Below are 12,674 nucleotides of genomic sequence, written 5' to 3' on the forward strand. Positions count from 1 at the left end.
TACGAGCATGTCATGAAAGACAATCCAGGCCATAATGCTGTGCCTGCCTCAAAAGACAACTCTGGCCAGAATTCTGAGCTTGTCTCGAAAGACAGCTCTAACCAGAATTCTGAGCTTGCCTCAAAAGGCAATCCTGGTCAAAATACTGAGTCTGCCTCATAAGACAATTCTGGCCCCAATTCCAAGCCTGCTTGGAATCCTAGAATTGTGCAGTTTTACCTGGATAGATGCCGCTAAGTAGATGGCAATGCCTTAACAATTTGTGTGTAGTAAGGCCACTAGAGCCCCTTCCATCCTTATCAAGGGGAGTGCGAACCTTCTCTCCTTTCATACAACACATAAACTAATCACATATTATCATTATCATTTGTACAAAAACAAGTGTAAATATTACCAACTTGTAAGTGGTCCACTTACCCCATGTTTCGGAAGTGCCAGTCCCACCTACCTGTATGGTTACCTTGGTTGTAGGGTAGGACTGGTAGGGTGCGTGGGACCTCTGCTCAGCTTTCATGCTTCAGTGAACCGCTTACTGCCGATGGAGGCGTGCGGTGTATTGTCGCCGAAACGATGAAGCTTTTGCTCGTCGTTGGTACCTTAATTGGTCCGACAGCTTTTCTTCCTCATCCAGGTTTTACCTGTTGAATAGGTCTTACCTGAAGAGAAGAATCGGCGGCGGGCATCTAATATCCCCCTGATAGCGCTGTTCACTGCCGGCACTTATAGCGTGAAGGGAACTCTGGCCCCATCCGGGTATTTTGCCAACGCCTGATACTCTTCTGGCAGCAACACGTTTGTTTGTGAGGATTTCCTTGAAGCCATACGCATGTGCTCAGTATGTTCCACGGACACTTTTGAATTTAAAGTCAGTTACACACTGACCACTCGCACTTCCCTCCACAGAGAGTGAGATTCGTACGCAGCCCTGAAACATGTGGTGCCGCAGACCCCTGAGGATACCTGCGCTGATATGCTCCTCCTACGGACCTATACCAGGATGGAACATCACATTTGTGTGATAAACACCCGAGGCGCTATCCATGCTCCATGTTTTCCTTGTGGGCACTTTCGTGCCTTGTGGTATGCTCTCCGCAATACCTTCGAACTCATGAGTCAGAAATGACCCCAAATGCTGCCCTCCTCAGAGAGGGAGACATTGTTCAGCCCTACAGGTGCCACTGCCGTGGGCTCCCGAGGAGACCCGGGTTGATAGCTCCCTCCTTTGGAGCGTATCATTGTGAGCAACCTCTCCATCAGGTGCTCCATGTGGGTTTGGACGTCCAAAGACGCTACCCATTGAAGGAGGAGAACCCTCCTGGCCTGACTACCCGAGTCCATAGGCCTGACCGACTTATTGTTGGTTTTACCCCCTTTCCTGGGGCCCACAGCGATCTGGGAGCCGCTGACTGCACTGTCAGCGACTCTGGTAGTGATACCGCCTTCCTTCTGGATTTACTCCCTCCATGGGAACCACAGCGGTCTGGGAGCCGCTGACCACATTGTCAGCGACTGGGGTAACGAACCCGACGGCCGCCAGTTACCCGAATTTCCGCGGTCCGGACCGGAGTGTCCCCATAACCAGTTTCCCCGCGGCCCGTCCAGACTTCGTCCAGCAGGAAACCTCTATAAGAAGAGGTTCCTGCAATAAAAAAAAAACCTGGTAAGAAATACAAAACTTACCTGCAGGTTTAAACTTACCGCTGGCAGGAGGGACGCGCATGAGGACTGGCAGGCTTCTTCACGGAATCACTCACGTGACTCCGGAGTAAAAATAAGCCATTTGGCCCATCTAGTTCACTGCCATTCAATCATGGCTGATCTCTAACCTATTTTCCTGCAGGACGCTCCCCCACCCCCAGCTGTAGGCTTCAGGTGGGGACCAGTGGGGAGCGGTAGCGACAGGCCAGGGCAGCGACAGGCCACGGGGAGCTGTAGGCCATGATAGCAATGGACCATGTTAGACCCCAGCGGAAGCCATTCCATTCCCCCAGCCGCAGGACATTCCCCACCCCCCCCACCCCAGCGGCCTCCGACAGCCCCCGTCTGAAGCCATCCCCTTCCCCCAGCTGCGGAATGCTACAAGAGATGTAACAAGAAAGAATGGACTGAATAAATCTCATCTTTAACGTTTAAATTGTTGTTATATTTTAAGATTTATTCACATTTGAAGCTTTAATAAATCCCTCTTCAGCTGCGCCTGTGCAGTAATACCTGCGTGTTCTACATCACAATGGGAACCCAATGGGTTGGAATGGCTGCACCACCAGAGAGCCGCTAAGAGTGGATGAGGGGCGTTGAGGGGGGATGGAGTGAGTGCAGGACGCTTCCCCCCAACCGGCCCCCGTCAGCCTCTGCATGAAGCTGCTCCCATCTCCCAGCTCTAGGACACCCCCCCCCCCCCCCCCACCCCCACCACCAGTCCCCACCAGCTCCCGCCTGAAGCCGTCCCCAGCTGTAAGATGCTCCACACCGGTCCCAATCTGAAGCCGGTGGGGAGCGCCAGCGATAGGCCACTGGAGCCCCTGACTGAAGCTGTCCCCTGCCCCGGCTGCAGGATGCTCTCCACCCCTCCCCCACCGGCCCCTGACAGCCCCCTCCTGAAGGCGACCCCCTCACCCGCTGCAGGATGCTTCCACCCCATCGGTCCCCGCAAGGAAGGACATCCTTGTGATTGAGGCAGTGCTGCGTAGGTTCACGAGATTGATCCCTTGGATGGCGGGACTGTCATATGAGGAAAGATTGAAAAGACTAGAAACATAGAAACATAGAAAATAGGTGCAGGAGTAGGCCATTCGGCTCTTCGAGCCTGCACCACTATTCAATATGATCATGGCTGATCATCCAACTCAGTATCCCGTACCTGCCTTCTCTCCATACCCCCTGATCCCTTTAGCCACAAGGGCCACATCTAACTCCCTCTTAAATATAGCCAATGAACTGGCCTCAACTCCCTGCAGTAGGCAGCGGCAGCAGCAGCGATAGGCCACGGCAGTGCTCCCGCCCCCTCCCCATCAGCCCCCGATGGCCCCACTTAAAACCATCCCCACCTCCCAGCTACAGGACACATAAACCACTGAAGCTGTCGCCGTCCCCCCCCCCCCCCCCCCCCCCCACCCACCGTCCCCGCCTAAAAAGCCGTCCCCATCCCCAGCTGCAGGATGCTTCCCACCCCATCTCCCCCACGGGCCCCCGCCTGAACCGGTCCACATCCCTCGGCTACAGGACACTCCTGCCAGCCCCTGTTTGAAGCCGTCTCCATCCTCAACTGCAGGGCGCTTCCGACCCCCCCCCCCCCCCCTCCATCGGCCCCCCACCTGTAGCTGTTCCATACCCAGCTGCAGGATGCTGTCCACCAGTGAGGAACAGCAGCGGTAGACCACGGAAGTGGCAGCGGTAGGCCATGGCAGCAGAAGGCCACAGCAATGCTCCCCCCCCAAAGATAGACACAAAATGATGGAGTAACTCAACGGGGCAGGCAGCATCTCTGGAGAGAAGGAATGGGTGACGTTTGGGTGAATGGGAATAGGCACCAATTATTTCTCTCCAGAGATGCAGCCGATTTAAACCAGCATCTGCAGTTCTTTCCTACACTCATCATGTGTAAGAAGGAACTGCAGATGCTGGTTTACACAGAAGATAGACACAAAATGCTCCAGAGATGTTACCTGACCCGCTAACTAACTTCCGCATTTTTGTCTATATTTAATGATCTGACTCTCGCTGTCAAGGGCCGAAGGAGCCGAAGACAGATGTCGGTATTGAAGAAGGAACCTCCGGACTCGCCCGGGCCTTCTGCAACTACAGGGATGATGGATTGTTCTGCCGCTTTCCACATGGCGTTCGATGAAGAAAGCCATTCTCATGACTCAGGGGAAACGCAATGAATATACTCCGGGTCATATCTGGTGTCAAATGTGATTCATTTCAATCAGAGTTCGACCTGTGGAATAGGGCGGGTGATATTTAAAGTTGGATTTTACTTTATAATGTTTTATTGAGTTTTAAATGTCTTCAAGTCTGAAGAAGGCTCTTGACCTGAAACATCACCTATTCCTTTTCTCCAGAGTTACTCCAGCATTTTGTGTCCATCTTCAGTGTAAACCAGCATCTGCTGTCACTTCCTACACATTCAAGTATAATTGTTGGATTTTTAAAATTATTTCCATCCAATATATTTGTATTTTTGCAAGAAACCTTTAAGTTAAGAGGACCATCGAGATCGGCCCGGGTGTGTGTGGGCGAGCAGCGAACCACATTCGGGAAGAAATTACCCGATTTGTATTGCAGGACGAAGATAGACACAAATGCTGGAGTAACTCAGCGGGTCAGGCACCATCTCTGGAGAGAAGGAATGGGTGACATTTCGGGTCGAGACCCTGCTCAGTGAGAGTCAGAGGAAAGGGGAACGAGAGAGATATAGACGGTACTGAGGCCAAATGAATGCAAAATATGCAGAGTGACCATAATCAAGGAAATGTGGAGCCCACAATTGTCCATTGTTGGCCGTGGGCACGGTGACAATGAGTCACACAGACAGTGGAACTCAACAGGACGACAGTAAAACTAGTACGACGAGTAGGGTGGGGGAGGGATGGAGAGAGGGGGGGGGGTTGAAAGGGTTACTTGAAGTTAGAGAAATCAATATTCATGCCAATGGGCAGTAAGCTGCCTAAGCGAATCATGATAGACACAAATGCTGGAGTAACTCAGCGGGACAGGCAGCATCTCTGGGGAGAAGGAATTGGTAAGTTTCGGGTTGAGACCCTTCTTCAGTAAAATATGAGGCGCTGTTCCTCCAATTTGTGTTTGGCCTCACTCTGATAGTGGAGGAGGTCCAGGACAGAAACACCTTTCTTCACAGGTGGGGGGGGGGGGGGCTGTTGGGATGGGGTATATTTGAAAAATGGAAAACAAAATATATATATTTATTGGGGTGAGGGATTATGTGATTAAAAACCTGTGTTGAAGGTGCAAGCTGAAAAAACATGACAAACATTCAGGGTTAAACATAGAAACGTAGAGAAATAGGTGCAAGAGTAGACCATTCATCCCTTCGAGCCAGCACCGCCATTCAATGTGATCATGGCTGATCATCCGAAATCAGTACCCCGTTCCTGCTTTCTCCCCCATATTCCGTTAGTCCTACGAGCTATATCTAACCCTCTCTTGAAAACTTCAAGTGAATTGGCCTCCACTGCCTTCTGTGGCAGAGAATTCCACAGATTCACAACTCTCTGGCTGAATTATTTTTTCCTCATCTCATGCCTAAATGGTCTTCCCCTAATTCTTAAACTGTGAACGGTTCTCAACTCCACCAACATTGGGAATATTTTTCCTGCATCTAGATTGTCCAATCCTATAAGAATTTTATATGTTTCTATAAGATGCCCTCTCATCCTTCTAAATGCCAGTGAATACAAGCCCAGTCGATCCATTATTTCTTCATAAGTCAGTCCCGCCAGCCCGGGAATTAAGTTGGTGAACCTGTGCTGCACTCCCTCAATAGCAAGAATATCCTTCCTCAAATTAGACCAAATCTTTGCGTCTGAAAGTATTAATGCAAAATAATTCTTATACAACTGGGGATAGGGCGATTGCTGGAAGCCTTGTCCGCCCAGAAGGAGATAATTAGATATCTCTTGTTACTTGAGCTGCTGGTGTACTGAGCACATGATTTACCCACACTCACGCCAATCACTCACTCACTGTATTTCCTCATGTAATTGTGTTACTTTTACAGGAAGCAGTTGCCTATTAATCATCAAGACCCACATCACCCTGGACACACTCTCAGTTCACTCATGTTCATAAGTGATAGGAGCAGAATTCCAATCAAGTTTACTGCGACATTCAATCGTGGCTGATCTTATTCCCCTCTACACCATTCTCCTGCCTCTTCCCCATAACCCCTAACACCCGTACTGATACAACATCTATCCATCGTTGCCTTAAAAAAATATCCATTGACTTGGCTTCCACAGCCTTCTGTGGCAATGAATTCCACAGACTCACCACCCTCTGACTAAACACATTATTTCTCATCTCCTTCTTATAACGTCCTTTTATTCTGAGGCTATGACCTCTCGTCCTGGACTCTTCCACTGGTGGAAACACCCCTGTCATCGGGGAAGAGCCTGCGAACTGTAACCTCCAGGTTCAGGAGCAAATTCTTCCCAACAATCGTCAGGTTATTAAACACAAAATTCCGACGTAACTCAGATGGTCGGTCGGGCAGCAACTCTGGAGAAAAGGAATAGGTGACGTTTTGGGTCGAGACCCTTCTTTAGGGTCTCCACGCGAAATGTCTCCTAATGCTATCCCTCCAGAGATGCTGCCTGCCCCACTGAGTTACTCCAGCATTGTTGGTCTAGCTTCGGGGTAAACCAACACCTGCGGTTCCTACCTAGACATCAGGCCGTTAAACTCCAAACCACAAAGCCTTGGGGGCATTGTTTTGGTCGTTGCATTATTATTATTTGCATGAAGCGTTTTGTTGTTGTTCATTGTGATGTTTACAGAGCGTTGGGTTTACATATTATGCTTTGCTGCTGCAAGTTTCGGGACATATGTCGATAAAACACTCTTGTCTCTTAATTTATCATTGCCAGTTTTTAAACAGACAACGTAAATCGAAGAGCTGTAAATGCTGGTTTAGACATAAAACGCTGGAGTAACAGCGGTTCAGGCAGCATCTCTGTAGTAAAAGGATAGGTTTCGGGTCGGGTCCGAGGAAGTCTGAGGAAAGGTCTCGACCCGAAACATCGCCCATCATTTTTCTTCAGAGATGCTGCCTGACCTACTGAGTTACTCCAGCGTTTTGTGCCGATCAAAGTAACACGACGGAGTGTATTATACGATAGAATGTTTGCTGCTTCATCTTAACCCCAATAGTTTGACGGAGTGTCGACAACAAAGGCTCTAAAATAAAACGACTGACAATGTAAAAACTCTGAGTTGACTTGGGAAATCTGCAACATTGTCTGGTTATTAGGAACTCTGCGATTTTCCGGGAGTTAATTGTGTAGGAAGCAACTGCAGAGAGGCACGTGTCTTTCTATACCCCTCTACATCACCATCTATATCCCTCGTTTCCCTTTCCCCTCACCCCCAATCTGAAGAAGGGTCTCGACCCAAAACGTCACCTATTTCTTTTCTCCAGAGATGTTGTCTGACCCGCTGAGTTACTCCAGCACTTTGTGCCTATCTCTGGTGTTAATTCACGACTTTGGATTGTTCTCATGAGGTGTGATTGACCTGGTGTTGACCAAAGATCCTCCGCTATAGGATCTTTGGTGTTGACGAGGGGCGTCTGCCTCTCAGTGTGACCTGACCTTGTTTTATGCACATCGCCAGGTGCGGGCAATGACACAGTGGAGATGATTCTCACTGACTTTCACGGTAATGTTTTTCGCGTTGCTCTGCTCTGCAGTTTATTCAAAAGAGGGCGCTCTGAAACAAGAATACGTGCTATGGAGATTGACTCCTGAGCTCCCATCCATGGATCTCTGTAATATGTGCACTGGGACTTCATATTTCACACAGATTCTCTTTATATTGCGCAGTGGGTCTATAAATCTGAACACATGGCATGAATATGGAGCAGACATAAATGAAACGAATCTCTTAGTTTAGAAAATGTAGACATTGTGTTTCTTCGCCGCGTCAATAGTTGGAGAGTTATTGGGGGGGAGGGGAGAATGACTGTGGCGCTGAAGGTTATTTCAACCCAGCGCGACAGGCAGGCGGGAGCAGTGATAGTGATAAAACTATTGGTCATTGTGTACGGCGGGACAAGAAAAGGCTTGGAGTTTGGAATCAGCGGGGAACGAAAACAGAATTAAAACGGGGGGCGGGGGAATGAGGTCAGGGCGACACAGTTGCCAGATTGTGCTGCTGGTGCGAGCCCGGACCCTATCCTGTGAAGGTCGCCTGTGTCCTGCACGGCCGGCCGCCTTATCACCGCGCCTGCTTTTACCCCTATTTAACAGGCAGAGCCCAGTTCAGAAGTTGCCAATGTATAGGACGTCCGCATCCCAACACCAGACAAACAAACTTCAACAATAAAAGGCGTTTGTTTCAGTCACCGTGTTATGTAAATTCCACCGCAATGGGACCCCGCGGGTGAGTTCATTCACTTCCAGTCACCGAAGTGGACTCACGAGTATCCTGTGCGGGGATTCAAAGCATCCCGTTGTATTCTGACCCAGTCACCTCGCGTCTCATTAAACGCCCACTTCGAATCGTGTCCTTGTTGTTAGATGGGGTGAGGGCCCGTTTGGTCGAAGTGGGGGGGGGGGGGGGGGGGGGGGCAATAGACTATTACCACTTGGACTATTTCGGTATTTTTTTTTCTTTAAGGTGTGTGTGTGTGTGTGTGTCTGTGTGTGTGTGTTTCTCTGTGTGTGTGTGTGTGTGTGTGTGTGTGTGTGTGTGTGTGTGTGTCTGTGTGTGTGTGTGTGTGTGTGTCTGTGTGTGTGTGTGGGGGGGGGGGGGGGGGGGGGGTGTGCGAGCGGTCAAAACAATCCAGGTAAAACGCCACGACTTCACTGAGACGAAGGGGTTATTCCGATTGGGCTGGGGCTCGAGAGTTGGAAGTTTGGGGAAAGCTAACTGAATGAAACTCAAGGAGCTGTTGGGAGGAAGAAAGCTGCCGATGGGATTTGGAATCGCGGCATTAAATGCACAGCGAGGAGTGGAAGAAGGAATAGTCAATAATGCACATACTTAACCCACTTGTCCATCGGTCAATGTTACAGTCCCCAGTCGCGTTCCCCAGCAGATGGTTTTTATCATCGCTGCATCTCCTCACCGTTTGCTCTTTAATTTGGGATTGCGATCATTCCCACCCCCACCTCCCCGCCTGTCTGCGTGCCCGCTGTTCATTTTGAATTCGGTTGGTTGTGTGGATTGGTTTGAAGCGAGATACTTTCAGTCTGAGGCTGAGCGTTCAGCTCCCACCATCCCTTGCAGAGTTGTCGCTCTCCTCTCCTCTCCTCTCCTCTGCTCTCCGCTTTATTGGAATAAGTGGATGTGAAACGTGAAGATCATGTTCAGATTTCTGCGCTGCTCCGGGAAGCCTCCGGTCACTCCAGACACGAAAGAGTTTTAAGCCCCCCGCCCCCCCATCCCTGCCCCCCCCCCCCCCCCCCCCCCCCCCCCAACCCGACTTGCGCCGTACAGCTGGACTGTGGAGCGGCGGAACGGAAACACTGTCTGCTGGAATCTTGCATTGAATACTCTTCATCATACTTGTGACCACGAGAAATCGCCGGCTGCCTCGTTTTTGAGCATGATTTTGGAATACAGGACGGGACTTATTTTTTACTTGTGTTGGATACGATATTCTCATGGGATGCCTCATGTTATTCGAATTGGTAAGGATGTTCTGATTTTGAGATTATTCTGCTGGGGGTCTGGTGTGTGTGTGTGTGTGTGAATTCAAGAGGGGTCGTCCTGAGGGTTTTTTGTTTGTTTCGCTGCTAACATTGTAACCAGGGGGACACTGAAAGAAATAGGGTGATTGGGGAGGGGAGGAGGAGGGTGGCAATGTGATGGGGATGGGGGTTAACAAGTTAATGCTTGCGACAACTTAGCTAAATTGCCAACTATTAGCGGTGCACCGAATCTGTCCGCGTTCCTAACACATTGGTCTAGCTGCCGCACGGACTTTAAAAATACACAGAGTTAAAGGGAAATATTTGAAGATGGATTATCGTCTGTGTAATTGTGTTTAGCAAGGGCAAATGGAGCAGAAACGAGTCATTTTGCTGCGGAGAAGTTTAGTCATCGCGGAGTTACCCGACGGAGGAAGCCGGTCGCTTCTGAGCAAAACTCTGGGTCCAGTTTACAGTGGAGACGGCGAGCTCGGTTACAGTGTGTTTTATGTGCATTTAATTGTTGCTGTCAATAGAAGTGACAGGGTGATTACCGTTGTACATTATGTTTTATCGCTGAAATAATTAGATTATTGTGTGGCGCGTATATAAGAATAACGACCCATTGAACGAGAACATTTTCTTTTAAAGTCTCTAATTCAAGCAGCGTGTAAACAACATCCTCCCAGGTACAGGGCCGTCATTGTAAATTGTACACATGCAGGTTAATAGCTGGGTCCGAGACCGATTTATAAGAGAGTGGCTGATTCGACTTGCAATTCTAATGATTCAATATATTATACACACAACGGTGCCGGCATTATAAATCCGAGTTGGGAAGATAGTATAAAGATGATCAAGGTGATCGATGGACAGGGAGCAATGGAGCGGGAGAGGCAATCTGTCATGGTCTTGTGTATCTAGTTCGGACAGACACTTACAGCGAGAGCGTGGCATGGTAGTAAATATGCCAGTGTCTACTCGCCTTTTCTCTCGGCGTGTCCGCGCACAATGTAGCGCTCGGGGTGACTTGTTGGCTAGTGTTTCTTCCATGCGCGCCGCGTCCGAAAGGAAGGAAACTGGTGATGAGAGAACGGTCTTGGTGTGAGTGAGCAGAGCGCCTCGAACTTGGTCCGGCTGTAATCAGTCTACCGAGTGCAGATCAATCCGGCGGCAAACCGCATCGGACAAGTGGTTTGCCACTACCTGAACCGCAAAACACAAAGCCACTCAACATTAACCCTGGAATTGTCCAGGCGTTCAGCAATGCGAGCAGTCAGCTGCAATGCCTTCGCACTTCAGTTCAGACTTTATTCCTTTCAGAACCCACATTTAAATCATGCGTACTTTGTGACAAAATAGACAATAGGTGCAGGAGTAGGCCATTCGGCCCTTCGAACCAGCAGACACGGTATACCTGGAAGAGTATTGACCTTCTTCTGGCCAACAATGATCCATTCTATATATTCATTGAACAACATCTCTTTTTATCTCGTTTTCACACCTTACACTTCCTTATATCTGTGTCTCCCTCTCCCCCGACTCTCAGTCTGAAGAAGGGTCTCGATCCCAAACGTCACCCATTCCTTGCATCCAGAGATGCTGCCTGCCTGTCCCGCTGAATAGCTCCAGCATTTTGCGTCTCTCTTCGGTGTAAACCTTCCCGCACGCTGAGCATTTTCAGTGTTCATTCTGAGTAGTCATCTGCAATCAACCAGGCTGCGAGACCGAGATGTGAAAGGGAGCTGTTGGGGGCGAGCGGCGCAAGGAGGGGAACGGCTCGAAATACAGGAACCCTCGGAAATAAATACAAAGACTCTCAGATTATTTTTCATTCTTCCCCCTATTTCAAGATATTGGTAGTAAGATGTAGGGAATGGGGATACAGGCGCAAAATCCACCCATTCTCGAGTAAGGAAAGACTGAAGGTGCAGTTTGAAAGTTGCGAATCACCGCAAGGTTAACAGATACGCGGAAATGTCCCTCTCCTCCCAAAACAAACAATGCATTTTTAACAAATGTGATCTTTGCTACAATTTTCTATTGGCACATTTGTACACGAAAGTCGAATGTGGGTGAATTGGGGGTGTACGAGAAGCTTCAGGGTTAATGGACTTGATCCATAACCCACACTGTAAAGCAAGCCCTGTACACCGGTCAGCATACAACTATGGGGTTAAGCTGTAAATTGTATATTGAAAATAACAACTCCAATGTTTCGCGCTTCGGTGTCATTCTGCGATGTTTACTCCATTTCGACGCAAAATTTCTCCTGCGCACATCGAGGGAGGCTGGGCTACTAAATGCTGAACGTGGCGACAATAAGTTTATAGCCAGCGGCACACATGGAAGTGTAAGCCCAGGGTTACATGTTGTCACACTAGCATTAACTACTCCGTGCCTTAGTTTATTAAAGAAAGCATTTAACAGTGCAAATCACGCCGCTGTTAATAAGGCCGAGGGTACACTGAAGTAAAGATAGACACAAAATGGTGCAGTAACTCCGTGGGGCATGCAGCATCTCTGGAGAGAAGGTATGTGATGTTTTGGATCTTCCATTCGTTCTATCCAGAGATTCCGCCTGTCCCGTTGATTTGCTCCAGCATCTACAGCTCCTTCCTACACATCCTGTACACTAAAGTAATGCCTCCAGCCACCACGCCGCCCTCCCTTGCATTGCTCCCCTCCTTCCTCCTCGCGCGCCACATATAGCGTTGCCTTAGGAAGAAACTTCAGAAGCTGTTTCACAATGAAGATGGACAAAACATGCTGGGGTAACTCAGCGGGACAGGCAGCCGAGTCGAGACCCTTCTTCAGACTGAGAGTCAGTATAGAGGGAAACTGGAGGTATGAGAGAGTACAGAACAAATCACAGCCGGCACCGATGAATCAAGAAAGGTGGAGCCCAGAACAGTCCATTGTTGGGCGTGGAGGAGGAGACAATGAAGGGATACAGACAGTTAACTAGCAAGGCGACGAGGGTGAGAGAGGGACGGAGCGAGAGGGAATGCAATGGCCATTTGAATATAGTTTTGGGTGGTTGTGGGAGCGGTGGAACAATGCAGAGTGGGGAAGGAGGGGCCGCGTTGGTCAGGAGGAGATGAGCCTTGTGTAGCCAAGTCAAAATAAAACATACTACTGGTTATTTTCTATTTTGAAGTGTTTCCAATTATAACCTACTTCAGTTGACATAAGAGTGTTATATAGCAGGAAAACAGGTCTTTGGCCCACCTGGGCCCTGCGAGATGTCAGGCGCATTTCTGTACGTGTCCCATTTTCTACCCATCGGCCTCAAGTGCA

The 12,674-nt window shown here is 49.2% G+C and overlaps 1 protein-coding gene and 1 non-coding gene across 2 annotated transcripts in view; one reads left to right on the forward strand and one right to left on the reverse strand.

Annotated features, from left to right (window-relative positions):
- Nucleotides 1–211: 211 nt before the first annotated feature.
- LOC129710001 (U6atac minor spliceosomal RNA) lies at nucleotides 212–338 on the reverse strand. The gene has a single exon (XR_008725628.1). It is a non-coding gene; the product is annotated as a U6atac minor spliceosomal RNA (small nuclear RNA).
- Nucleotides 339–9,161: 8,823 nt separating this feature from the next.
- Nucleotides 9,162–12,674, forward strand: part of LOC129709602 (glutamate receptor ionotropic, kainate 3-like) — a 593,488-nt gene continuing 589,975 nt past the window's right edge. The window contains exon 1 of the mRNA XM_055656054.1: nucleotides 9,162–9,374. Within this exon, the coding sequence (XP_055512029.1) occupies nucleotides 9,290–9,374 (85 nt within the window). The 5' untranslated portion in view covers nucleotides 9,162–9,289. The remainder of the gene's footprint in view (nucleotides 9,375–12,674) is intronic.

This window comes from Leucoraja erinacea, chromosome 26 (assembly GCF_028641065.1).
Source record: "Leucoraja erinacea ecotype New England chromosome 26, Leri_hhj_1, whole genome shotgun sequence".
NCBI lineage: Eukaryota > Metazoa > Chordata > Chondrichthyes > Rajiformes > Rajidae > Leucoraja > Leucoraja erinaceus.